Source organism: Nicotiana sylvestris, chromosome 1, assembly GCF_000393655.2.
Source record: "Nicotiana sylvestris chromosome 1, ASM39365v2, whole genome shotgun sequence".
NCBI classification, from domain to species: domain Eukaryota; kingdom Viridiplantae; phylum Streptophyta; class Magnoliopsida; order Solanales; family Solanaceae; genus Nicotiana; species Nicotiana sylvestris.
Window position 1 is genome coordinate 177,759,844 of NC_091057.1, and position 27,157 is coordinate 177,787,000.

Below are 27,157 nucleotides of genomic sequence, written 5' to 3' on the forward strand. Positions count from 1 at the left end.
GCTTTTCAGATCCCCAATGGATTAGCTTAGTAGGCAAAAAGATATACGTAGAAATGGGTAGTTAAAGATTAAATGCACTTTGTACCTCCATAACATCTTGGGGAGGTCATATGCAGCCCTTATAATTTGGAAACTTTTGCAGCAATAGAATAACAACATGCTTTTTTGGCTAATAGTGTTTGTTTGGGTAGAAATTTTTTATTTTAAGGTATAAGTATATTTTGTGTTGGCAACAAAAGTTTCAAGAATTTAGGATTTTTTAAAAAACCAAATTAATGTCGCACCTAAGTTTTGAACCTATTACTTAAAGCAAATTTTGAACTCCTTTTGGGCTGTATTAGAATCTTGGGTTCCTCGTGTCAAGTGGATTCAACGCCCATTAATGTCACTTAAACCTCTTGCGTGCAGAGGCTGATCATTTGAAGTTTATGGATTCCTATAGCAATCTCAAGTTAATAACTAGATTCACGGTCAAATATTTATAAATTTTTAATATACATACAAGATCTTGGCAAAAGTTATTGGGTTCCCGATAACCCGTACCATTGCCTCTAGATCCGCCATTGCTTGCCTGAACCTAGCTCTACCCCTGCTGGCTGCTTCAGCATTACTTTGGGTTCTCACAGTCACACCTTTGTTAGGTATCTGTTGTTTGGGCCAATAGCACATCTCATATGCTTTTCAGCAGCTCTAATCAGATGACTCTTCTTTGGCAGTGGATTTAAAGCATGTTTGGCCAAGCTTTTCTTAGGCAAAAGTAATGTTTTTTAGTCAAAAGTCCTTTTTTTTCTAAAATTAATATGTTTGATCAAGCTTTTGAAAGGAAAAAAAGTGCTTTGGGGAAAAGCAGAAGCAGAAAAAAGTAGTTTCTCTCCAAAAACACTTTTTTGAAAAGTACTTTTGAGAAAAATACACTTAGAAGTAGTTTTTTAAAACTTAGTGCTTTTCAATTTAATTAGCCAAACACAAACTGCTTTTCACCAAAAGTACTTTTGAGAAAAGCACTTCTCAAAATAAGCTAATTTTTGCAACTTGGCCAAACAGGCTATAAATTTTCATCTACATCTCTATGAGGTGAAAAACAATATATTACTAGCTTGTTTGGCCAAGCTTCTCCAAAAATATTCCTTTTTCTTTTTTAAAAAAGTGTCTTTATTTCAAAGTTGAAGTGTTTGGCCAATCTTTTAGTCCTCTTGAGAATTAGTTTTGGAGAAATAGAAAAAAGTAACTTCTTTCCATAAGTATTTTTGAGAAAAATATATTTAGAAGTACTTTTTAAAAGTTTGGCCAACACTAATTACTGCTAAAAAGTACTTTTCAAATTTATTAGCCAAACTGCTCTTTTTCACAAGTACTTTTGAAAAAATCAATTCTCGAAATAAGCTTGCTTTTAGCTTGACCAGAATTGGTTTCATTAGTTGTGTCAGATATTCATATGACTTCAGTAAACTTACACTGTATTTTTACGTATGTACATTGCATGTACAAAATTGCAAAATATAATAGGAGTTTGAATCTGCTGAAAAGAAAGCGATGAGGAGACGTAGTTAAAATAGTACGGGCTAGCCAGTTTTTGGATTGGTCATTCAAAAATAATCAACATTTGTCAAGTTGTCACGATCCGGATTTTCCACCCTCGGGAGTCGTGATGACGCCTACTAATGTGAGCTAGGCAAGCCGACTGTTTGAACAAATTATCTTTTTTACCCATTTTATATTCTTTAACAATTATGAAGCAATAACGTATAGACAGCGGAATTTACAATAAGCGGAAGAAAAGCAATGAACTATCTGACTATGTATCCAATACAACTGCTTGAGCGTCGATTACCCAGAACTGGTGTCACGGTTTCACAAACGCTCTAAGAGTACTACATACAAAGTCTGAAAGATAAAAGATATAATGTTTCTGAAATAAGTAAAGGAAACAGGATAAAGGAAAGATAGGAGGTGACGCCAAGGCCCGCGGACGTCTGCAGGACTACCTCGGGTCGCCTATGTGGACTGAAGACAGCACCCTCATTGCGGTCCAAGCGCTCCGATATCAGTATCTGCACACAGTGCAGAGTGTAATATCAGCACAACCGACCCCATGTGCTGGTAAGTGCCTAGACTAACCTCGGCGAAGTAGTGATGAGGCTAGGATCAGACTACCAAATAAACTTGTGCAGTTAAATCATATACAGCGAAAATAAAAGCAGATAATTATAATTAAAATTGGGCGGGGGAAACATGCTGCGGGGAATAACAGGTAACAACAAAACAACAGTAGAGAGATATAAGGAATGCCATAAATCAATTACCAACAAAAATAAGGAAATAGAAGAAACAGGCACACACGTAATACTGTTACAAGCGTGCAACCCGATCCCATTTCATATATTACCGTTGTAGGCGTGTAACCCATTCCCATTTCACATATTACCGTTGCAGGCATGTAACCCGCTCCCATTTCACATATTACCGTTGCAGGCGTGCAACCTGTTCCCATTTCTTTTGGTCAACACCAATAAAAAAAGGATCACGGCAAGGAATCAATAATATCAAACAAACATCCCGGCAAGGGAATAATAATATGACAATAACATCCCGGCAAAGGAACAATAATGATAATAATATTCCGACAAGGGAACAATAATGATAATAACATGTGAAGCGCAATAAACCACAACGGAATCATAACAATTACAATATAAAACTCACGGGCATGCTTGACACCGACATATAGATACTCATCACCATGCCTATACGTCGTACTCCACAATTAACACGTAGCAAATAAGACACGACTCCTAATCCCTCAAGCTAAGGTTAGACCAAACACTTCCCTCGATGCCACGAACACAATTCAAGTCTCTACTATCGCTTTACTTCTTGATTCCACCACCAATTTGCTCGTATCTAGCCACAAGTTATTTAATTACATTAATAAACGCTAAATGAATCAATTCTAATGCATGAAAATATGTTTTCCAAATTTTTACTCAAAAAGTCAAAAATTGCCCCCGAGCCCACAGGGTCAAACCCCGAGGTTCGAACTAAAATCCGATTACCTATTCCCTCATGAACCCAAATATATAATTTGTTTTGAAATCGGACCTCAAATCGAGGTCCAAATCCCCAATTTTTGAAAAACCTAGAATCTACCCAAAACACCCAATTTCCCCCATGAAAATCATTGATTTTGAGTTGAAATCATGCGAAAAGATGTCAAAGATTGAAGAAAACTAGTTAGAAATCACTTACAGTCGATTATGAAGAGAAGTTGCCTTTGAAAAATCGCCCTAGAGAGTTTATGTCTTGAAAAGATGTGAAAAATGGTTGAAAATGCGTCTAAGTTATGAACTTACAGGTTGCAGGTATCGCAATTGCGATCAGGGTTCACAATTGTGAACCCAGGCTCTGTTAAGCTCGCATTTGCGAAGCAATTTTCGCATTTACAAAGTCGGAATTGCGAACAAATAGTCTCATTTGCGATAACAGGCCCAAATGGGGAGCATCGCATTTGCAAAGGAAAAACTCGCCTTTGCGAGGAAGGGCTGGCCTGGGTTGTTTCGCATTTGCGACTCAGCCCTCGCATTTGCGAGCCAGGCTGGAAGAGCATAACATCGGGGCTGTGGCCCACCACCCTGAACTACATCTCTGGGACGACCTACTACTGGCTGGCCTCCACCTCTAACTGTCTGACCTATACCTCTAATACCTCTACCTCCACCTCTAGCACCTCTACCCCCACCCCTAGCTGGCCGAGTGGGTGGTGGAATACCTGGTGCCTGAACCATAGCACAGAAACCCTGTTGCTGAGAACTGCTAGGTGCTCGAGGGCAATATCTAGCAATGTGAAACGTGTCGCCACAAGTAAAACAAGCCCTTGGTTGCTGGGGCTGATGACCCTGGAAACTCTGAAACGGCGGTGCACTGATAGGAGTTGGTGCACTGTAGGACTACTGATCAGAATATTGCATATGAGAACCACGACCACCTGAAGCACCGTGAGAAACCTGAAGTGCTGACTGAAAAGGCCTAGGAGGATGGCCTCTACCATACGAATCCCTACCTCCAAACGAGGTACCACTGAATCTGCCTGAATGACGAGGCCTCTTGTTAGACCCTTGACTACCTCCCTGCGATAGAACCATTTCAACTCTCCTGGCCATATTGGCCGCCTCCTGAAAGGAAATCTCACTCACCGTCTCCTTGACTATTTGAAGTCGAATAGGCTGGATAAGTCCCTCAATGAACTTCCTCACCCCCCCCTCTCTCTCTCTCTCTCTCTCTCTCTCTCCCTCTCTCTCTTGGTGGGAAGTATAACAAGAGCATGACGAGCCAAGTCGATGAATCTGGTCTCATAAAGAGTAACAGTCATAGAACCCTGCTAGAGACGCTCAAACTGCCTCCGATAGATCTCTTTCTGAGTGATGGGGAGAAACTTCTCCAGAAATAGCTGAGTAAACTGCTCTCAAGTCAAAGCCAGTGATTCGGTTGGTCTAGCCAAATAATAATCTCTCCACCAAGTCTTGGCGGATCTATACAAGCGAAAAATAGCAAAATCGACCCCATTGGTCTCCACTATCCCTATGTTCCTGAGAACGTCATGACAGTTGTCTAGATAATCCTGAGGATCCTTAGAAGATGCACCCTGAAAGTAGAAGTGAAGAGCTTGGTGAACCTGTCCAACCTCCACAAAGCGTCGACAGACATAACTGCTCTATCACCGATCTAAGTTACCACGCCCGGCTGAACTGCTGGAGTCTGGAACTGGGGAGCTACCTGCTCCAGAGTGCGAGTAGAAGGAGTCTGGTCTCCTCTTCTATCCTGAGACACGGCTGGTGTTACAGGAAGCAAGCCTGCCCGAGTGACACTCTCCATAAGGCCTACTAAACGGACTAGAGCATCCTGGAGTACTGGGGTAGCGATGAACCCCTATGGGACCTGAGCTGGGCCCACCGGGACTGTCGAGGCCGGAACCTCATCATCAAAGTCAACCTGAGGCTCCGCCGCTGGTGCCACTGCTCTGGGCCGAGCTCTGCCCCTACCTCGGCCTATTGAAAAGACTGGCACTCTGGCCCGTGAGCATAGGCATATGGATTCATCCAAAGGGATTGGAAGGACTAAGCTTTGCTCTAGCACTAGAAGAATTTCAGAACAGGAAAGTTTCAGGGGCATTGTATCTCTTCCAACTGCTAGGATTATATTGTCTTTCCCCTATGGAAATGATGATGGTTTTAAGAGCTATTACACTTGGCAACAGTTTATTTCTCTTGATGTATCTTCACCATCAATTCCTGGGGAGAAAGCATGTCATGCAACTAAAAAGAGTGCTGCTACTAGTTCTAAGAGTCGGAATTTTGTGGCTACATTGTGCTCTTTGTACTTGAATTTTGGAAAGCTTGATGTCAACTTAATTACATCATTGTCCGGAGAGAATGCCGAAATTACCTCTGGAAGTGCTCCAAAGTATAGATTTTTAGCACAGAAAATAATGACCACGTCAAATGGAAGAGGGCCTTCTGTTGTTACCTTTTCTTGGCCGGACAGTGCCAGGACTGGTCCTTGGATAATGAAGAGATCCAAGCAACTTGCTTGTTCAGACAATGCACGGTGCTTAGAGAAGTTCAGAAGCAAAGGATATGAATTTTCCTCTGTAACCGTTGTTAAGGGTTCGGAGGACTTCAATGGTAATGTTCGAGAAGAAATGATTATAAGCTCTGGGTTCTACATTCATGCACATTTATCTCCTCCAGAAATAGCTGAGTAAATTGCTCTCAAGTCAAAGCCGGTGATCCGGCTGGTCTAGCCAATGAATAATCTCTCCACCAAGTCTTGGCGGATCCATACAAGCAAAAAGTAGCAAAATCGACCCCATTGGTCTCCACTATCCCCATGTTCCTGAGAACGTCATGACAGTTGTCTAGATAATCCTGGGGATCCTCAGAAAATGCACCGCTGAAAGTAGTAGTGAAGAGCTTGGTGAACCTGTCCAACCTCCACAAAGCGTCGACAAACATAACTGCTCCATCACCGATCTAAGTTACCACGCCCGGCTGAACTGCTCCAACTAGCTGAACTGTTGGAGTCTGGAACTGGGGAGCTACCTGCTCTAGAGTGCGAGTAGCAGGAGTCTGGGCTCCTCTTCTAGCCTGAGAGACGGTTGGTGCTAGAGGAAGCAAGCCTGCCCGGGTGACACTCTCCATAAGGCCCACTAAACGGACCAAAGCATCCTGGAGTACTAAGGTAGCAATGAACCCCTATGGGACCTGAGCTGGGCCCACCGGGACTATCGAGGCCGGAACCTCATCATCAAAGTCAACTTGAGGCTTCGCCGCTGGTGCCACTGCTCTGGGCCGAGCTCGGCCTCTAGCACGGCCTCGGCCTCGCCCTCTGCCTCTCGTGGGACTTGCTGCTGGGGGCTCGGGCTACAGGTTGGTGGATGAGGAAGCGCATGTTCTTGTCATCTGCAAAAGAACAGAGTAGAAATTCAATTAGCATTGAGAAACCAAACCACACGACAGGAAGGAATAAATGTGAAGTTTTTCCTAACTCTGTAGCCTATGAGGGATAAATACAGAAATCTTCGTACCGATCCCTCAGACTCTACTAAGCTTGTCTGTGAACTGTGAGACCCATGTAGCCTAGAGCTCTAATACCAACTTGTCACGACCTAGATTTTTCGCCCTCGGAAGTCGTGATGGTGCCTACTAATGTGAGCTAGGCAAGCCGACTGTTTGAACAAATTACATTTTTACCCATTTTATATTCTTTAACAATTATGAAGCAATAATGTATTGACAACAAAATTTACAATAAGCGGAAGAAAAACAATGAAATATCTGAATATGTATTCAATACAACTGCTTGAGCATCGACTACCCAGAATTGGTGTCATAGTTTCACAGACGGTCTAAGAGTACTACATACAAAGTCTGAAAGATAAAAGATACATTGTTTCTGAAATAAGTAAAGGAAACAGGATAAAGGAAAGATAGGAGGTGACGCCAAGTCCCGCGAACGTCTGCAGGACTACCTCGGGTCGCCTGTGTGGACTGAAGACAGCACCCTCACAGCGGTCCAAGCACTCTGATATTAGTATCCAAGAGCAAAACATTCAGATTATGAAATCAAGACAGATCATCTTGATAATGCTGGTTTATATCCAAGCTGGTTTAGCATTGAATGCCTCTTATTAATGGCTAAACCATTGCTTATGAGAATAAAGTTTCATGTGTTGGTCTAAGATTTTCTAAATTGCATATACCAGCACTTGTATGCATCATACCAACAACATATGATATGTCCTCCCCTCACAATTGGTTTAGGATCAGAAACCAAATATTTTTTCTATCTTTTGATATGTGGTATATGATTAATTTCTCTACCACAATGCACAAAGATATGTTTCCCAAAGAAGATTGGGGATATATGTTAGTTTTTCTAACATTTGGGAGATGGAATAAACAGCTGAAAAATATGCTATATGAATCGAATTATCATTAATATGATCCGCACTTAGAAGATAATTCAAGTAAAATGCCAGAAGCATTTGCTGATCCAAAATTAAATATCATATTTCAGCTGCAAATGCTCCTATTAAAATTAAAGTCCCCGAAGGACAAAGTTTACTGTACGCATGAAGCGTGGTAGACCAATCGGTTCCAAAGGTAATAATTCTTGAAAAATGATAGGAGCTAATGATCAAAATGATCATAATAAGGAGGAAATAAACTCTAGAAGAGACCACGACATAATATTTCATGAAACTCCTGAAGAAGTTCAGGTACCTGAAAATAAAGAAAGTGATGAGATCTCAACAGGTTATGTTGCTTGCGAACCGATACAAAATAATCGTCGACGATATATTTGATACAATATAGTGCATAATATTGTAAAAGATTGTGAGGATCGGACCTGTAGTCCAGGCACCTGAAGATGTCATGCCATTTAAATACAAGTCATAACATATATGGCTGATTTGATTAAATCTCTATAAAGATCCCTGAAGGATTTAAAATGCTTGAAGCATATAATTCAAAGTCTCAGAAAATGTGCTCGATCAAATTATAAAGATCTTTGTACGGTTTAAAGCAATCTGGGCATATGTGATATTATCGCCTCAGTGAATATTTGCTGAAAGAAAGTTACATATATAATGTTATTTGTCCATGTATTCAGAATTTGATATACTTGCTGTTTATGTTGATGACATAAATGTTGTTGGAACTCCAGAAGAGCTCCAAAAGGCAATTGAATATCTTAAGAAAGAATTTGTGAAGAAAGATCTTGGAAAGACAAAACTTTGTCTTAGTCTGCAAATTGAACATTTAGCAGACGTGATCTTTATCCATCAATTTGCCTATACATAACGGGTCTTAAAATGCTTTTATATGGACAAAGCGTGCCCATTGAGTACACCAATGGTTGTTCGATCACTTGAAGTGGATAAGGATTTGTTCCGACCTCCAGAAGAGGATGAGGAACTCCTTGGTCTTGAAGTACCCTATCTCAGTGCAATTGGTGCACTAATATATCTTGCTAATGCTACAAGGCCTGACATAGTATTTTTTGTTAATTTACTAGCAAGATATAGTTCTTCTCCTATACGGATTAAGTATCTGTTCTTACCTCCATAAGAGGATGATGAACTCTTTGGTCCTGATATACCCAAGTCTCTGCACTGTACTCTTTTTCCCTTGCTCGGGTTTTTTTTCCCACTGGAATTTTCCTAGTAAGGTTTTTAATGAAGCAACTTGCAATGTACATTATTAGTGTACTCTTTTTCCTTGACTAAGATTTTTTTCCACGGGGTTTTTCCTAGTAAGGTTTTAACGAGGCACATAATAATGAACATCCAAAGGGGAGTATAATGAAAATATTATTGTGGATGTTTGTTTAGTACTCCGTTGAAGTTATCCACAAGCAGCTGATGCATGCAAGTTGCAAGGAACTCAATGACTTGTAGCAACTTCTTGGTTTGATGAGATTAATTTAAATCAATCTGAAATAGTGGTGGATAATATTCTCTATGAACTCAACTTTTTGAGAAGATGGTATACAAGATTCGAATGCGGAGACTCAAATATTTGAAACAAGGTTTTCATCAGGGGGAGTAAAATACGCGATGCACTTTTTTTTTCCTTACTAATGTTTTTTCCCACGGGTTTTTCCTTATAAGATTTTTAATGAGGCACCTAGCAATGCGTATTACTAAATATATGTACTTTTTTTCCTTCACTAGGATTTTTTCCCACGAGGTTTTTCCTAGTAAGGTTTTAATGAGGCACATTATCCTTTAATGAACATCCAATGGGGAGTGTTATAAATATATATTATATTATGGATGTTCATTTAGTACTCCGTTGTAAATAAGCTTCCTGAAGAAGCTTATCCATATGGGACTCCGCCGTAAATATGGTTATCTATTTAGTACTCTATTGGAAATAAACTTCGGTACTCCGTTATGGATAAATATTACTCCCGGCAGAAGATTATCTTTATATGGTATAGCAGCTTACAAGCAACTTACAAGAAGCTTACACATCAGCTTGTAGTAGCAGTTTACAAGCAGCTAACACATCAACTTGCAATAGCAACTTACAAGCAGCTTACACAACAGCTTGCAGTAGCAGCTTACACAGCAGTTTGTAGTAGCAACTTACACAGCAGCTTGCAGTAGTAGCTTACACAATAGTTTCCTTTCTTCTATAAATGGAGGAGATTTCAGTTCATTATGTACATGAATTTGTCCTACCGGCGCAGGGGTAAGGTCTGCGTACACACTATCCTCCCCAGACCCCACTATGTGGGATTTTACTGGGTAGTTGTTGTTTATGTACATGAATTTGAAGTTGAATAATAAATCTCTCTCTCTACTTGTCTTTGATTTCTTTACTTTAAAGTCTTTATTTTATAACAATAATGTATATGTGTAAATATTTATTTATGCATTTTATTTATAAAATATTCCTAGTATATTTACAAAATAGGTAAAACATACATAAGATATATATAAATATACACGAAATAATTTTAGTATATTTAAAATTTAATTAGAAAATTTTAAATTATACAAAAACTATAATAATACAAAAACTATAATAATTGTATAATGCATTTGCCTTATTCAAAGGTCACGTGCAATAAGCTACAAAACTTAACCTTTATGTAGAAATACAAAAACGACTACCCAGTATAATCCTACCAAGTGGGGTTAGGGAAGGGTAGGATGTACGCAGCCTTATCCCGTTCAGGGTAGGGAGATTATTTCCGAATGACCCTTGGCTAAAGAAGGTAAAAGAAGCCTTGATAGCAAGTAATAGCAAGACAAATAATTAGAAAACTAAAATCGAAGATAATAACAAAGAATATGAAAGGAGTAACGATAACAAAGAATAGCAAGATAGTATATTTAGACAATTAATTTTCATTTATTATTCAATTAATTAATTTTATGAAAGAGAAAGAAAATAAGAAGAGAAGAAAAAGGACTATTTTCCAATGTTATCTCTAATGAGTAATGACATCAAACATCCGAAGAGGGCCCCACTTGATCTGTAAGTGGCGTATTTAAAGTGCTGCAGTGACACGTGGTATGGAAAGTTGAGGTGGACCCCATAATTCAGAACAAACAATAAAGCTGACAAATACAATACCTTGAAACCAAATCATATAAAGTAATTCCTAATCACTTTTACTTGTCATGTATACTAAAAATAAATATTTATTTTTACTTGACACTTTACGCATATCAAGAGAAGACAATAAATTTTTTCATATTTTACCCATAGTATTTATTATTCATTTTAAATTATTTTCTCAAATGTAATAAAATATGCATAAATTAATATGGATAAATTACATACTTCATTTATTTTTTCTGCATAAAAAATCAAAAGGTGTCAAGTAAAAGTGATCCGAAAGAGTATGAAATTCCAAAAATATCCCTAGGCCAGACATGTTGACCATGAGATGCCTGATTATCCTCACTTATAGTATAGGAATAGAAATAGAAATTAAAAAACAAAAACAAAATCAAATCTAACGGTCACAAAATTTTGGTTCACACGAAGGTCCGACCCACAGCCCGGATTGCGAGCCCAACTACAAACAAAAAGTCCAGATTACAAACGAGACTCCCACTCTAGGGTTTAACAAAGGGTTTTTTTGCTTGATTTTTTTTTGTCTCAGTGGCGCAAAATGGCTTCTCTAATGGCGATTCGCAAAGCTCGAATCTCCATTTCCACTTCCTCACACAAGGTACGTTTATTATACTTCTCTTCGCGCTCTATTTCCAACGTTAAATTCCCTAAAACCCTAACCTTAAACTCCCCGCTCTTATCAGTACCTCTGAAAACCCTATCAACATTCGCAGCACCAAACGATGCTCAACAAATTCCCCCACACCCCTCTGATTCACCTAGGGTTCCACAAAATCGTGATTTTGGAAGTCCTGCTCAACAGTGGAATAATCAAACCCAGAATTATCCGAATAATAATCATACGAATATGTCGTATCCTCAGTATCAAACTCAAAATCCTAATCAGGCGAATCAAGGTTATCCAAATTATGGAAATGTTAATCCCGGTCAAGGATTTGCTAATCCTGGTCAAGTATATAGCCAAGGTTTTCAGAATCAGAACTTTTCTCAGCGTCCAAACATTAGTGACAGGCACAATATAAGCCCTAATGTTCAAAATCAGAACATTCAGTATAGGCCAAACCCCGGTGAGCCTCGAAATAACCTTCCTCCTGGAAATGTTAACCAATGGAATAATCAAAATCAAGGCTTCAGACAACAAGGTAATCCTAGTGCAGCTCCAAGTTATCCACAAGGTGGATATCAGAATCCGGAACACGCACAACACCCTAATAGGAATCAGAATTATCCACAGCCTGATTCTGGTAATCAGTGGAGTAATCAAAATCAAGGCTTCAGACAACAAGGTAATCCTAGTGCAGCTCCAAGTTATCCACAAGGTGGATATCAGAATCCGGAACACGCACAACACCCTAATAGGAATCAGAATTATCCACAGCCTGGTTCTGGTAATCAGTGGAGTAATCAAAATCACACGCCAAGATTAAGCCAAGGTCAACTTCCTCAGGCACAGAACGTCCAGCCAGGAAGTGGGTTTCCGATAAATAATCAACCTCAGAACCAAGCTGAGGTTGTGCGGAATCAACTGCCAAGTGTTGATTTAATCAGCTTGTGCCGAGAGGGTAAAGTTAAGGAGGTTATTGAACATATGGAGCAGGGAGTAATTGGTGATGCGCAATGTTTTGAGATGCTCTTTGAGTTATGTGCGAACTCGAAGAAACTTGAAGATGCTAAAAAGGTGCATGATTACTTTTTGAGATCAAAGTTCAGGAGTGATCTTCGTTTGAGCAATAAAGTTATTAATATGTATTCCAAGTGTGGAAGTATGATAGATGCCCGCAGGGTTTTTGATCATATGCGTGATAGGGATATGGACTCATGGCATTTGATGATAAATGGATATGCACTGAATGGATTGGGGGATGATGGGTTGACATTGTATGATCAGATGAGGGAGTTGGGAATGAAGCCAAGCGAGGAAACTTTTCTTTACGTTTTCGAGGCTTGTGCCAGTGCGGATGCCATAGATGAGGCTTTCATGCATTTTGGGTCGATGAAGAGTGAGTATGGAATTTCTCCACAGGTGGAGCACTACTTGGGACTTATGGGTGTTCTAGGAAAATGTGGACATCTTGCTGAAGCAGAGGATTATATCACTAAGCTCCCATTTGAACCAACTGCAGCTGTCTGGGAAGCATTAATGAATTATGCTCGTATACACGGCGATATTGATCTTGAGGACCGAGCTGAGGAGTTGATGGTTGGGCTTGATCCTTCTAAGGCTGTTGCTAATAAGATTCCTACTCCGCCACCGAAGAAGCAGCTAGCAATTAACATGCTTGAGGGAAGAAATAGAGTAGCTGAGTCTCGTAACCCAACCCTATATAAGGATGATGAGAAGTTGAGGGCTGCAATGAAAGAACAAGCTTATGTGCCTGATACCAGATATGTTCTTCATGATATTGATCAGGAAGCTAAGGAACAGGCCTTGCTATATCACAGTGAGCGTTTAGCCATTGCATATGGTCTGATTAGCACCCCTGCTAGAACACCTTTGCGCATTATAAAGAATCTCCGTGTATGTGGTGATTGTCACAATGCCATCAAGATTATGTCAAGGATTGTTGGGCGAGAGTTAATTGTCAGGGACAACAAACGGTTTCATCATTTCAAGGATGGCAAATGCTCTTGTGGTGATTATTGGTGAATTACGGTGGCTAAAGCAGTATTTGTAGACTGGCTGCCTCAATTCTTAGGATCATCAAGAAATCATCAAGACTCTGCATGCTGGAATGAGTATGATGCTGAGATCCCTATAGACTTGTTATGACACTGTTCAGGATCATCTAAAATCACCAACAACTTGCATGTTTTGATAATTACAATGCCAAATATCACCATATCTTGCAATTTATGGATTGCTTGCTCTCTTGTGGATACCAAAAACTCCTAATAGTAGTTTGTATCTTTGTGTTTAAGAGATTAGTCAGTGAAGTACCAGTCTCTGTTTAATGTTCCATTTGTATCTGCACAATATTTTCACGGTGTCTTCTGGTTCTCACTTGGCAGGAAAATGCTTTAGTTGGGTTATGTTATTGTTTCATGAAACTCAGCGCTGTACATTTTTTACAAATTGACTACTAGCTTGCATGCATGTGTGAGGCATCCGAAATCGTGAATTAATAAATTAAATAATTTCATTTATTCTGTAAAAGTTGTCAACGCAATAGAACAGCCTTTTATTTTAGTTGGATGACAAAGTGGTCTTCTTAGGCGAAATATCTGGAAATTTGGCTTTTGCCCAAATACATAGACAACCCGTTTAACTTGGCACCATTTTTCATTTTGGATCTCTATCTTAACCTTGTACCATTTTGGCACTCCAACCTTGTTTCTTTCCTCCTGATATACTTTCTTATTACATGCAAAATCCTTTCATTAGATTCTGAAACGTTCAATTTTAAGTGATGGTTTAGATTTTCCAAATTCTGTTAATTTTACTAATTCAAGTTTTACATTAACTTATGAAGAAATCTGCCCATCTTTGGTTTTTAGAGGACGGAGAATGCTTTGAGAGAGGAGCAGAAAGCATGGCAACTTTTCCAAGATCTACGGTGTTTAGACTTTTCTGCAAAATTATCATGGGGAACGTATTGTATCACTGATCACTAACCGTGAACCAATTATTGGGTGGCTTCAAAAAACGATATTTTTTATTAGTATAACAATTATTCTTGTTATTTATTTGTTTAAATTAATTTAATTTAAGTATCCTGTATGATTGTTCTTTATATCCTTAAACGTCTCTATGCAAAAACTTTAGCTTACGTTGACGTGAACGTTATTTTTATTGAAGTCCTTTATATAGGTTCTTTTTTGTCTTTTCACCGCTTTTGCTCTTCCTCTTCTTAATCTGGTGAGAAGACGAACACCGGAGAAAAATTCGAAAAAAATCCATTGACGAAAGGAACGATGAAGAAAATGTATAGGTTATTTGCAGGGGCGGAGCTAGCCCTTTGGATACGGGTTCGGCTGAACCCAGTAACTTTTCTCCAAACTCTGTATTTGTCTTAAAAAATTATTGAATTATGTACAAATTATTAATGTAGAACCCAGTAACTTAAAATAATTAGAATACTGAACCCATAAGTTTTAGTAAATTCTAGCTCCGCCTCTGGTTATTTGTTTTAGTAAATTCTAGCTCCACCTCTTGTTATTTGTTTATCTATGTATGCCTGTATTGGGCGTGTATGATGATGTTTTAATGCGTCCCCTTTCATTTTAGCTCCCTGATACTCTGAAAGTGGATGTGCCACCTACCATGGCGTCATTTCCACCTTTTGCTATGTGAATTACTATGGGAAGCAATTAACTTTCTCATTTCTGATTAAACATAATTTTGCAAACGTCATACGAGATGTACCACAGTGGCATTAACACCAATGAATTACACTAGTCGGCACGTACCATGCTTGGTGCAATGGATCTTATTATGAAAGTTATGGTGTTGTCAATGCTATTTAACTTTTCATAGTTGCAAAACTTATTGGATACAATAACAACGACCCAGTGTATTCTCACAAGCTGGTCTTGGGAAGGTGATATGTATGCAGCCTCCTTACCCCTACCCTGGACGGGCAGAGAGGCTGTTTCCCGATAGACCCTCAGCTAACCTATTGAATGAAAGCTTAAATTATAATGAAACTAAAAACTTATTATCAAATATCAAACTAGTAAGAATTATTGCTACCAGCATGCAGAAATCTTGCATTTATACAAGGAACACATATCTAAGTGATGTGATGACTGATGAGCTAGGAATTCCCAGTTGGGGCCTTCAATTAGGGATGAAAAAGCTTCTAACAAAGTGTCATAGTGCGAGTCATCATAGTCATGAATTCATCCAAATCAATCACACCATCTCCATTTGCATCCACAGCCTTAACCATTTTCCTGCAATCTTGAAGGCTGCACCTCTGTCCGAGCCCCTTCTGCAACTCGTACACTTCCTGCACACTGATCTTTCCATCACCATCCTTGTCAAAAGTGTGAAATGCACTCTTCAAATCCATAGTTTTGACACCACCTTCCTTCTTTTGCGCTTCCACAAACTCCTTGAAATCAATAAATCCATCACCATTTGCATCTGCAACGTCGAAAATCTTTTGAACTTCCCTTGTAAGGAGGTTTTTCTTCCCCATGGATTTGAGAATAGCCTTGTATTCTTCTGGTGAAATCTTGCCATCTTTGTTTGAATCAAATTTATCAAAGACTTTCTTTAGTTCATCCACACTAAGTTGGTAAATAGGCAATAAGCCTGAGTTTTGTCTCTCTTTGGTAAACATTCTAGTTGGCTTACGCAGGAAACTCCTCTTTGAGAGGTTGTATTTGATATCAAGAAAGCTGAAGTTCGACATTGGAGAGGTTGTATTGTATCTGGGAGAAGATATCTAAAACTTAAAACTGTAATAAACTTGGAGAATAACATTGGAGCACAAGACCTTAAATAGTAGAATGGTTATGAATAAAGGAAATAGATATTCTGATGCTTAAAGCGAAGAAGATAAGGAAGAATATTATTATTCCTCAACTACTTGTAAGCAACAATATTCTCAATCCAACGTATGAAAGCATATAAAGAACCAAAAAGGAAACAGCTGAGGTGAAAAAGGTATATAAAGCAATAAATACATTCTAGATCCTCGCACAACTAGCTCAGTTGCTCCAACCGATTTCACTTACTTCTCTGAAAGTACTTTATTCTGCTACGGATGTATAGAATCTGTCCTTTATTCGACTTAAGAAAATTGGTTTAGAATTGGACCCTCACTTTGCCCCTCAAGGAATACAGCAATTCCGCGATGTTATGTGCCTCTTCACAGCTCTCCTAATGTATACTGGTTTAAACAAAATGGTATGAGTATGCTTTTGTCAAGATGGTTTCAATCATCCAAGTCCGCCATCACTTCAATATCGTTGCGTAGTGTTATTTTTTGCACATAACCTGTAAAGCTAAATAGTTATATTTGGGATTAAGATTCCGAACATATCTATCACCTAACCACGAAAAAGAAGTGTAAACCCAGAAGACAATGCACATATCAGTTCCATATTTATCACATAACAAGTAATCAATAATCTTGATTTGCAAAATAGCACCAAAGTAACTTTTAGGGGCTAACTTTTCTATCGTTTGATTAAAACTTCTCGGGGCTAATTTCTGAAGAATAAAAAACTTGCGCAGAGAAATCCCTGGATGCATATGTACGTACAGCCATCTCTGGAGGAGAATTCTTGTATGCCTTCTCATTTACAAAAATATTTGGTGGACCACATTAGATAGCACTAAAGGAATCAAGAACTTAAATACCATCATAGTAGTTGATAAAGTTAATTCACCAGAGACAGCCAGAGAAAGAACAATCTCAGGAATTTATTCTCCCTTTAGAGGCATGAACCTGAATTATGTCCGAAACTACAAGCAGAAAACGCAGAATATGGAAAACATGGAGGAAACACGCTTTTTCCTTTAGTTTAGAAAAGGTGGACAAATTTAGGCCAGTACATGAAATATGCTACATGACACGGATTATAGGTCAAAGGAGCAATAAGTAAAACAAGACCAAACACGATATTCTCCCCCAACTCTTAAGACATCAGACAGATGTAGAGATGCACAAGAAAAGGAAAAGCATGTCACAAGACCCATATAGAAGATTTAAAGATCCTGATTCTAAGGACTCTTGTTTTTCCAGATAAAAGATTTTTTTGAAAGGTTGCCAGAAGCATCGCATTTCCAATTTAAAAGCACCTATACCAGCAGCACAAGCTCAAAATAGCAGTTAACAAAAACCATATTGCTCCAGCAAGCAATACAAATTGCTGAAAACAAAAGAACAAAAGACACATCAAGTAGAAAAAACTCTATGAATTAGAGAACACATGGCTCCACAATCTCAACAAGATGGTCGCTGCCTTACTGATTTAGAGTTTCCATTACAAGGATCTCTAATTTCATCTATAGCAAACTATGATATTTGGTGGTCCATCTATTTTCTTAATTCTGTTTTGATTTCTCTTCTGAAGTCAATCTATGCCCATAAAGAGAACCATTATTTTCTTTTTTAATAAGTCCGTTAAGAGAAAAAAACTTCGGAAGATGAGAGATATAATGCTGTGTTTTGGGGGGGCTACTTTCTCACTGAAATCCATAAACTAACCTAGGTTTAAACTCACTACTGATCAGAACCATATATATAGTCCTTTTGAATCGTACTTCATTAACTAAATTTACCAAAGGGACAAACAGTTCTCTAAAGCTATGGAAGTCACAATGAGAGCTAATCATCAACTAATTTATAATCTACTCTTCCAAGGATTTTATGTTCCAATGAGAAGGCGCTCCTGCTTCTTTACGATCATTTCTATATACTCCTACTGCTTCCAGAACTTCAAACTAATCCTCCTTCTCTCTAGTCCCAATTTCAACAACTCCTAGTCCAAGCAAAAACCCAAAGGTAACCAATGTTACATGAATATTCATAAAGATATTATTCAGTTAGGAAATAAAATTATGATAGTACCGATGCCAGCGCAAGGTATGCATTTGCAGATAGTCTCTTTCCCCCTTTTGTTATAGTAACTGACCAACCCTGTCCCTTGGCAACTCCGACATTTTCCAGTCCACTCATAGACGACTTCCTTGCAATCCTGAAGTAATAAGAATGACCAATGGAAACCATAAAATTATTCATAAGAATCATACAGTAGTCGGCAATTCTATCAGTAAGTCTCATAGAATTCTGATAACATAGACACTGTGCTGATAGAATTCTATCAAAAGGTCACGGGTTCGAGCCATGGAAACGGCCTCTAGCAAAAATGTAGGATAAGGCTGCGTACAACAGACCCTTGTGGTCCAGCCCTTCCGGGACCCTGCGCATAGCGGGAGCTTAGTGCACCGGGTTGTCCTTTAGACACTCTCCCATCCAGTGCCTTAGCTCTGGTACGACATACAGATATCGCTGTCTTGAACATTACTGCATAGGAACTCAAGAAAGCTTTCTGTTTCCTTTTTCTTTGACTGGCTCTCTCTCTCCCACCTTTTCTAAATATTCCAAAATTATACTTGTATTAGGTGCTCCAAATGTCCATTCCGTACATAAAAGAACTCAATCAAGAAAAATGAAATGTTTGTCTTCCTCATATTCTTATTCAGTAATCATGTAATTAAGCACAGTGAAATCCGAAGTCAAGAAAAAAGAGGAACAACACAATAACCCACTGTCCAGAACTTCAACTATATATATGTGTGTGTGTGTGTGTGAACGCAAAACTAAAAGGGATAATAAATTTTAAAAGTATGCATATATATTAAGAACTCGGGGCACTTACTATTGAGCTTAACTAATGAGTATACTGTATAACAGTTAGCAAATTAAAAGGTTCAAATAATTTTAGCAGTCTTATCACAGTACATTAGGTCACTTCTACCAACTTTATCTCAACTCAAGACTCTCAATTAGAGCCAACAAGTTTGCAAATTTACAGAAATCCAACAAAATAATACTACAACAAAATAAACCATTCCACGTAAAGAGAAGTTAAAATAAATTAAAAACAAGAACCTCAATTACGGGGTCACACCGGAGCCGGCGGTCAATTTCCTCCGGCGAAACAGGGGAAGTATCAGGGTAAGTCATAGGAAGAGGAAGAGCTTCACTATCATCAGCCAAATAACTCTCTCTGTTACGCGACCAACGCCTTTCTTTAGCATTCACTTTTGTGTTCTTTTTAATGTTATTATTCCCAATTCGCTTATTAGCAACTTCGTCTGAGTTTTGGCTAATTCTGCCAAACCCAGGTGCTGCTGAGTCAGCAGCGGCGTGACAACGAATTAAGATCGTTTTAGAACGAGCTGAAAGAGAGGGGAATGTGGAAATGGAAGAATTTGGAGGAGTGAAAATTGAACGAGGATTTATTATATGCAACATTCGAAAGAAATAAGGTGAAATTTGTATCATACACTCGAGAATGTTGGTTTTATGGCTTTTATCGGAGAAAGATAAAGGAGTAACTGTGAGTTGTTTGAAAAACGTGGGTGTTTATTTTAAGGAATTTTAAGTATGTATGGACGGAGAAAAGACAGCGGAAGACAAGTTTGCCAAAACACCGGTGAAATTTGCAATGTCTAATTTCGTAAAAAGTTACAAGGCCACGCTTTTTTAGTCAAAACTATTTTTTTTCTCTCCAATATTAAGGTATTTGACCAAACCTTTAACTGTTTTTAAAAAGAAGCAAAAATAGTTTTTAATAAGCAAAAAAGTAGTTTTTCGCCAAAAATACTTTTTTGATAAATACTTTTAAAAAAAGTACATTTAAAATCTCTTTTTAAAAGCTTGGTCAAACATTAATTGCGCTCAAAATTATTTTTTAAATTAATTAACCAAATATGAACTGCTTCTCAGTTCTCACCAAAAGTACTTTTTGAAAAATAATTTTGAAAAATTCACCTGATTTTAGAAATTTGACCAAATATGCTATTATACTGGTTTACCCAACTCAGTAACATAAATCATCTGTTTAACCATGTTAGTTACTAATATACCTTGTCACTTTAATTTTATCACCAAAAATGATAAATTATTGTAATTTGTAAAAATCTGAGTGCAAGTAAATTTCTCCGTCAATTATTATGTTTTCCGGCATGTTTAATTGTTAAGAATAATATATCTAGTATTGAATTTCAGTAGTTTTATTATTATTATTATTATTATTATTATTATTATTATTGTTCAGTTAGATTTTCTTGCTCTCTTTTTAATTACGTGAAGAAGAGTATATAACCTGACGACCATTGACCAGTAAGGATTCTTAGATTTTGTTGACTTGTTCAAGTCTAAGATTTTTTTAGTACTAAATTGTACCTTTAGATGTTCAAAATATTTCTAAAAAAAATTGCAAAAACAATTTCGGAAAAGATAATCCGAATACACAACTTAGTAGCGAAAATGGTTTCTTAGACGAAAAACGTAGTTTTGTTTGGCTCTTAGAAGAAATAGGTCGAGCAAACTGTGACGTGACCAATGCTATTCCATTTAAACTTGGAAGAATTTGCATTTGACTTCTTTTTTTTCCTTTTTCAGATAACTTTTAGGTGATGATATTTTACATTCTCTCCATAACTTTGGCAAAGTCCTCTCAAAACAATTTTTTATACAATATTTCATTACCCACCACCCCCACCCCACCACCCACCAAAAAAAAGCAAAAGTTCTAGTAAAAAAACATGGTTACATCTATCCTCTATTAAATCATTACTAGTCATAATAACTGATATACAAATACACCCTCACGTTGCTAATTATTTTTTAAAATTTTAGATTTGATTATGCTTATGCTATACACCAAGTATACCAAAGACTAAATGCTCTTCTTTCGTCTCCCTCCATCCCAACTTCTTGCTTGTGTTTCTCTTTGTTTCTGTCCACTTCTTGAAATGTGTAACAAACTCTGGTGTGTACTACATTTTTTCCTCTCTTTAACTTGATACTTCATTTCCAGGAGTGACCCTAAAACAAAAGATATTAAATAACATCAATAAGATAAAAAAAAAAAAAAGCAGTCCGGTGCACTAAGCTCCCGCTATGCGCAGGGTACGGAGAAGTGCCGAACCATAAGGGTCGACTGTACGCAGTCTTACCCTGCATTTTTGCAAGAGGCTGTTTCCACGGCTCGAGCCCGTGACATCCTGGTCACATGACAGTAACTTTACCGGTTACGCCAAGACCCCCTTCAATAAGATCAAAAAAGTTGTATCAAATTTGTAAATAGTGACATGTTTCAATTCAAGATTACTCACTTAAGGTTTATGCCATTTTTGTTTTGTAGACTTGCTGGAATGCTCCCTTTGAGGTGGTTGTTTTGAAGAAACCTATAAAACCAGAAATATAACTTAAAGAGCTGAATTTTAATCATCATACATACAAAATAAAAACAGAGTTTAGTCAAGAGGAGCATACACTTCTTTAAGTTTGGGAAGTTGTCCTAATGATTCAGGAATTGATCCTTGCAACTGGTTGTTCTCCAGGTGCCTTTTCCATTGCAGGGAGGCATGAATTTGTTAGAAATTCAGATATTGGATAAGAAATAGTGTCAAATAGGAAGAATAAAATCTGCATTTTTGCCTTTCGAACGAAGTCTCGTATTTAAGTAGAGAAGGATAGAATTAGGCCCATTATACGCCAAGTTTCGAGCTGTGCACCAACTGGCCCTTAGAAATCTCTCGGTTATATTAAAAAGTAGGAAAAGGAAACACAAATCGGAACTTACAGGGTTTCTAGGTTCTTCAATTGGCTTAAATCAGGTATTTGACCTGTAAGTTCATTACTGCCAAGCCACCTTTAAATGAGCCATTTTCAATTAGTAATATTCCATTAATTTGTAGATAACAAAAACCAAGCAATGTGATATGATAAACGATAGCTTACAAATGAGTGAGTGCAGTTAATTTAGATATGCTTGGCGGCAATGGTCCAGAAATTCCAGCATTGGTTAAATTCCTTCATCCAAAACATAACCAAGTGCACAAAATTGTATCAGAAAAGTGATCTTGATTTATCAGTAGTTAAATTACTAATACTACTCCTGGATTTAAATCAGAAAATTAAACTTACAGGGAGATGATTCGTGTGTTCATGCCCGAAGAGCATGTAACTCCAGTCCATGACTTGTCTTTTGGAAGGCATGGATCGCCATGCCAATCTTGAGGTTTTTTGTTAAAGCTTTTTCTCAAATCTTCCATTACTGCCACTGTTTAAGTGCAACAAAAAATGTGTTATTCTAGAAAAAAAGGGGCAGCCTGGTGCGCTAAGTTTCCGCTATGTGTAGGGTCCGAGGAAAGGCCGAACCACAAGGGTTTATTGTACATAGCTTTTCCCTGCATTTTTGCAAGAGACAGTTTTCACAGCTCAAACCCGTGACCTCCTCGTCACATCACAACAACTTTACCAGTTACGCCAAGACTTCCCTTCGTTACTCTAGAAACTAACAACTATATTGACAGACAAATAGTAACAGTAGCGGATCCAACTCAAAACTCATGGCGTCTAAATTTGGATCTGCCGCTGAAACAACAACAACAACAAGCCCAGTGCAATCCCACAAGTGGGATCTGGGGAGGGTAAAGTTTACGCAGACCTTACCCCTACCTAACGAAGGTATAGAGGCTGTTTCCAAAAGACCCTCGGCTCAGAATCCGCCACTGACTAGTAAAGAAAATATTGCTGAAGAAAACCATTACCATCTCTAGTGAGAGTTAGTCCAGCAAGAGGCAAAAGTTGGAAGAGTTCACCAGCAGCAATCACAGGTCCAACGGGACTATTATTCGGGGGAATCAATGTAATCTTAGTTTCCCCTTCAAGAGGCCAAGTTGTGCTATAAACAGTGACACCATCGGTCGTGACATTAAGGTTGCTGTAGAATTTTGCTCCATTCACTAAAACATCAAAAACTCTCCAGCTAAAGGGGCTCGGCGTTCTGCTATCTTGAAAGTACAAAGCAATGTAGTAGTATGTCTTAGGAACTGGAAATGGTGGCCAATTTAACACAAGAGTTTTCCCTCTACTAGCTGTTATTGAATTTTCAAATAGCTTTTCAGGTGGCATATTCCAGAATGCTGAAGGAGTTATACTTGTATGGCTTGTTACAACTGGATTGTCGTCGAGTAATGGATACCAATAACGATTGAATTTGTCATCTGGAAAACTAGTTCCACATGTTCAACATCATCTATCAATTGTCAATTAATATCCATGTAACCAAACAAAACATTTAAAGAAGAATAAAAAGGGCAACCCGATACACTAAGCTATCGCTATGCGCGGGGTCCGGGAACGGCCGGACCACAAGGGTTTATTGTACGCAGTCTTACCCTATATTTTTGCAAGAGGTTGTTTCCACTGCTCGAACCCTTGACCTACTGGTCACACGACAACAATTTTACCAGCTACGCCAAGACTTCCCTTCATATAGATGTATGAAGGGGACGTATTGAAAATTTCAACATCAAATAGATGTATATTTGTGTTGTTTCCAGCTCAAGAAAGGGGTCATGACAAAAACTAAGGGATAGTTTTGCAGATGGGTCATCCAACTTTCAATTTCTTCTACCAAAATCTAAAACTAATTTTTGTAATGGGAAAGAAAAGTAACTCAACTGTGACTATATATCACAAAAAATGATAAACATCTAAAAATGCAAAATACGTCCCCAAGAAACAGTAGGTTGTGTCACTTCGACAACTCACCTTATATAATATTCATGTGGCACCACTTAAAAGAATATAAAAAAAGTCATTATATGCCACATGGTGAAAGACATTGGGTATTAGATTGGGTTGATAGATGAGTCATGAATATTATGTAAAGTGAGTTAAAGACGTAGCTATACTTACTGACAATTTTATGCATATGACAACCTACTTGTGATTTCGGGATTGAATTTAGCATTTTCGGAAAATGTTTACTTTTTGCAATTTAGGATTTGTCTTTCCATTTCAAACATTAATCTCATGGATTTGATGCAATAAACTGAAAATTGGATGACCATCCACGAAATTATCCCCAAAATACTGATAGTAAAAACTCTAGTGATGTGTTTTAAAGCCGTGCGGGCTTAGACCCAAAGCGGGCAATATCACTAATGGGCTGGACTGTTACATATGGTATCAGAGCCACTCCACGTAATGATGCGTTTTCAATAGAAAATTGGATGACCATCCACAAAATTATCCCAAAAACCGATAGTGAAAAATCAAAAAAAATAAAAAATTAAGGGGTAGAAATGCATGCATACATTATGGTATCATGAGATCCAAAGCTGTGACGAGCAAGAGTGACCAATGCATATTTCCCAAAATCAGTAGAATTATAAAGGGAATCATCAAGATACAGCAATTCAATCGCTGAGATAAAAGGATTTGAAGTTGTGTGCTCATTTTTTGCAAGACAAATACTCAAAACCTTATTATGAGCAACCATGATAATTTCATAATAGGAGCTGAGGCCTTCAGCATAATCCGCCGTTGTATTAATATTCCACTTTGTACCATCAATAATCTGATCAAATATTGGTGGTTCTTTGCCTCCATCAAAACCTCCATAATAATATATTGTTTTCACCAGCAATTTCCTTCCTTTATTCACTGGGAAATGATAGCAAAATTTTTCTTCTACATCATCTGGGAAATAACGAACAGATGATAATAAAGGCACTAGCCCTTCTTGTTGTATCTCTGATTTATTTCCTGTTTTTATAAAATTGTCATCTGGTGTATATGTAAGCGAATCTTGTTCAATTTTTTCACTTCCACCACAATTTAGAAGGAAACCTGTATGATCAAAATGATTATCGAAAATGTCAAAACAATTCGCAACTCAACAAATTCATCATAGACGAATTCAGAATTTAGAGACAAATTAAGACAAATGTTAATGTATAATCTACAAATGTCATAGAAATTGAACAAGCATATTAATTACCGTGGGGTTGAACATTTTTATTAGGGGCAGCATGAATGGCTAGAGGAATGCTAACAAGCCAAAGGAGGAAAATGGAGGTGGACATTTTTGGAAAATGGTTAGGCAGAATAAGGAAAGGCCTGGTTGCTCCTGGTAAAGGGGAGAAAGAGAAAGAAATGAATTAAAGGCTTTTGGGCATAAGAGATGGAGATTTCTCCATTCTTCGGAGATTGACTGGATCACCTTATGTTGCACTCCTTTATATGTTAAAAATGAAATGATATAAAGAATTATGAGGGGGGGAAATAGAAAATAGAACTGCAAATTTAATTTAAGTATGCTATGTAGATACATATACGTCCTTTTGGAATACATATTTTTTTATTTTTTTTTTGCTTCAAAAAATTCTAGTATTAGATAAATCGAAGGAGAAAGGGAAGAAATAAGACCACATCTACTGTAGAGTACCACTAAATTTATAAGCTTTGCTATTTTTATTTTTTATTTTCTTATGACTTAAAAAATTCAACATGTAATTGGACTTAACAAAAATGATTAAACTTTACTAATGAACAAAGATGTGATGACCCAAATGGTCAGACATGGCGGGGTTCTCATCTATCGCAGCCCCGATGACCAGGTTGACCCAGAAGAGTGCCCAATTCAGATGGTTAGACGAGTGTGAGGCGAGCTTTTAGAAGCTCAAGACAGCTCTGATTACGACACCGGTGTTGGTGTTGCCCACAGGTTCAGGGCCTTATACAGTCTATTGTGATGCATCTCATATTGGGCTTGGTGTAGTGTTGATGCAGGATGGCAAGGTCATTGCCTATGCTTCACGCCAGTTGAAGATTCATAAGAAGAACTATCCGGTTCATGATTTGGAGTTGGCAGTCATTGTTCACGCATTGAAAATTTGGAGGCATTATCTGTATGGCGTGGCATGTGAGGTGTTCACGGATCACAAGAGTCTTCAGTATTTGTTCAAGCAAAAGGAGTTGAATTTGAGACAGAGAAGGTGGTTGGAGTTGTTGAAGGATTATGATATCACTATCTTGTATCACCCAGGGAAGGCCAATGTGGTGGCCGATGCTTTGAGTAGGAAGTCAGCCAGTATGGGCAATCTTGCTTATATTCCGATCAGTGAGAGACCGCTTGATTTGGATGTTCAGGTTTTGGCCAATCAGTTTGTGAGGTTGGATATTTCTGAGCCTAGTCGTGTATTGGCATGCACGGTCGCTCGTTCTTTTTTCTTGGAGCGTATCTGTGATCGGCAATATGATGATCCCCATTTGTGTGTCCTTAGAGACACGGTGCAGCGCGGAGGTGCCAAGCAGGTTACCTTAAATGATGATGGAGTTTTGAGATTGCAGGGTCGAGTGTGTGTGCCACATGTGGATGGGCTCCGAAAGTTGATTTTAGAGGAGGCCCATAGCTCCCGGTAATCTATTCATCCGGGCGTCGCGAAGATGTATCAGAATTTGCGGAAGCATTATTGGTGGCGGAGAATGAAGAAGGATATCGTTGCATATGTAACTCGGTGTTTGAATTGTCAGCAGGTTAAGTGTGAGCATCAGAGGCCTGGTGGTTTATTTCAGAAGATTGAGCTTCCCGAGTGAAAGTGGGAGCGGATCACTATGGATTTCGTTGTTGGACTCTCGCAGACTCGGAGGAAGTTTGACGCAGTATGGGTCATTATTGATAGGTTGACCAAGTCAGCGCATTTCATTCTTGTGGCAGTCTCTTATTCATCCGAGAGGTTAGCTGAGATCTATATCTGGGAGATTGTTCGTCTTCATGGTGTGCCTGTGTCTATCATTTCGGACCGAGGTACGCAGTTTACCTTGCATTTTTGGAGAGCAGTTCAGCGAGAGTTGGGCACTCAGGTGGAGTTGAGTCCAACATTTCATCCTCAAACATACGGGCAGTCCGAGCAGACTATTCAGATTTTGGAGGATATGCTCCGAGCTTATGTCATTGACTTTGGAGGCTCGTGGGATCAGTTTTTGCCTTTAGCAGAGTTTGCCTACAGCAACGGTTACCAG

The 27,157-nt window shown here is 38.3% G+C and overlaps 3 protein-coding genes across 7 annotated transcripts; 1 reads left to right on the forward strand and 2 right to left on the reverse strand.

The window, feature by feature from the left end:
• The first annotated feature begins 11,129 nt into the window (after nucleotides 1-11,129).
• On the forward strand, nucleotides 11,130-14,425 carry LOC104222911 (pentatricopeptide repeat-containing protein At2g15690, mitochondrial). The gene is made up of 2 exons (XM_009774237.2): nucleotides 11,130-13,388; nucleotides 14,148-14,425. Exon 1 carries the CDS (start codon nucleotides 11,191-11,193, stop codon nucleotides 13,297-13,299), a length of 2,109 nt encoding a protein of 702 aa, XP_009772539.2. The 5' UTR covers nucleotides 11,130-11,190; the 3' UTR covers nucleotides 13,300-13,388; nucleotides 14,148-14,425.
• Nucleotides 14,426-15,097: 672 nt separating this feature from the next.
• LOC104222909 (calmodulin-like protein 30) lies at nucleotides 15,098-19,699 on the reverse strand. 4 transcript variants are annotated; one of them, XM_070171578.1, is made up of 3 exons: nucleotides 19,220-19,688; nucleotides 18,176-18,302; nucleotides 15,098-16,028 (listed from the first exon to the last, which is right to left on the reverse strand). In XM_070171578.1, the coding sequence occupies exons 2-3, from the start codon at nucleotides 18,196-18,198 to the stop codon at nucleotides 15,452-15,454; spliced, it is 600 nt and encodes a 199-aa protein (XP_070027679.1). In that variant the 5' UTR covers nucleotides 18,199-18,302; nucleotides 19,220-19,688; the 3' UTR covers nucleotides 15,098-15,451. The 4 variants fall into 4 exon arrangements, with proteins under 4 accessions (XP_070027679.1, XP_009772536.2, XP_009772537.2 ...); XM_009774234.2 differs by having other exon boundaries at nucleotides 15,098-16,596; nucleotides 19,220-19,686; XM_009774235.2 differs by having other exon boundaries at nucleotides 15,098-16,604; nucleotides 19,220-19,686.
• A 1,166-nt stretch (nucleotides 19,700-20,865) lies between these two features.
• Nucleotides 20,866-25,337, reverse strand: LOC104222908 (probable LRR receptor-like serine/threonine-protein kinase At1g67720). 2 transcript variants are annotated; one of them, XR_710016.2, is made up of 10 exons: nucleotides 25,134-25,337; nucleotides 24,448-24,982; nucleotides 22,894-23,357; nucleotides 22,268-22,403; nucleotides 22,082-22,153; nucleotides 21,924-21,992; nucleotides 21,614-21,685; nucleotides 21,454-21,525; nucleotides 21,295-21,384; nucleotides 21,075-21,163 (listed from the first exon to the last, which is right to left on the reverse strand). XR_710016.2 is itself a non-coding variant. In XM_009774233.2 (9 exons), the coding sequence occupies exons 1-9, from the start codon at nucleotides 25,216-25,218 to the stop codon at nucleotides 21,133-21,135; spliced, it is 1,536 nt and encodes a 511-aa protein (XP_009772535.1). In that variant the 5' UTR covers nucleotides 25,219-25,337; the 3' UTR covers nucleotides 20,866-21,132. The 2 variants fall into 2 exon arrangements, 1 of the variants encoding a protein (XP_009772535.1); XM_009774233.2 differs by lacking the exon at nucleotides 21,295-21,384 and having other exon boundaries at nucleotides 20,866-21,163.
• Nucleotides 25,338-27,157: the final 1,820 nt, after the last annotated feature.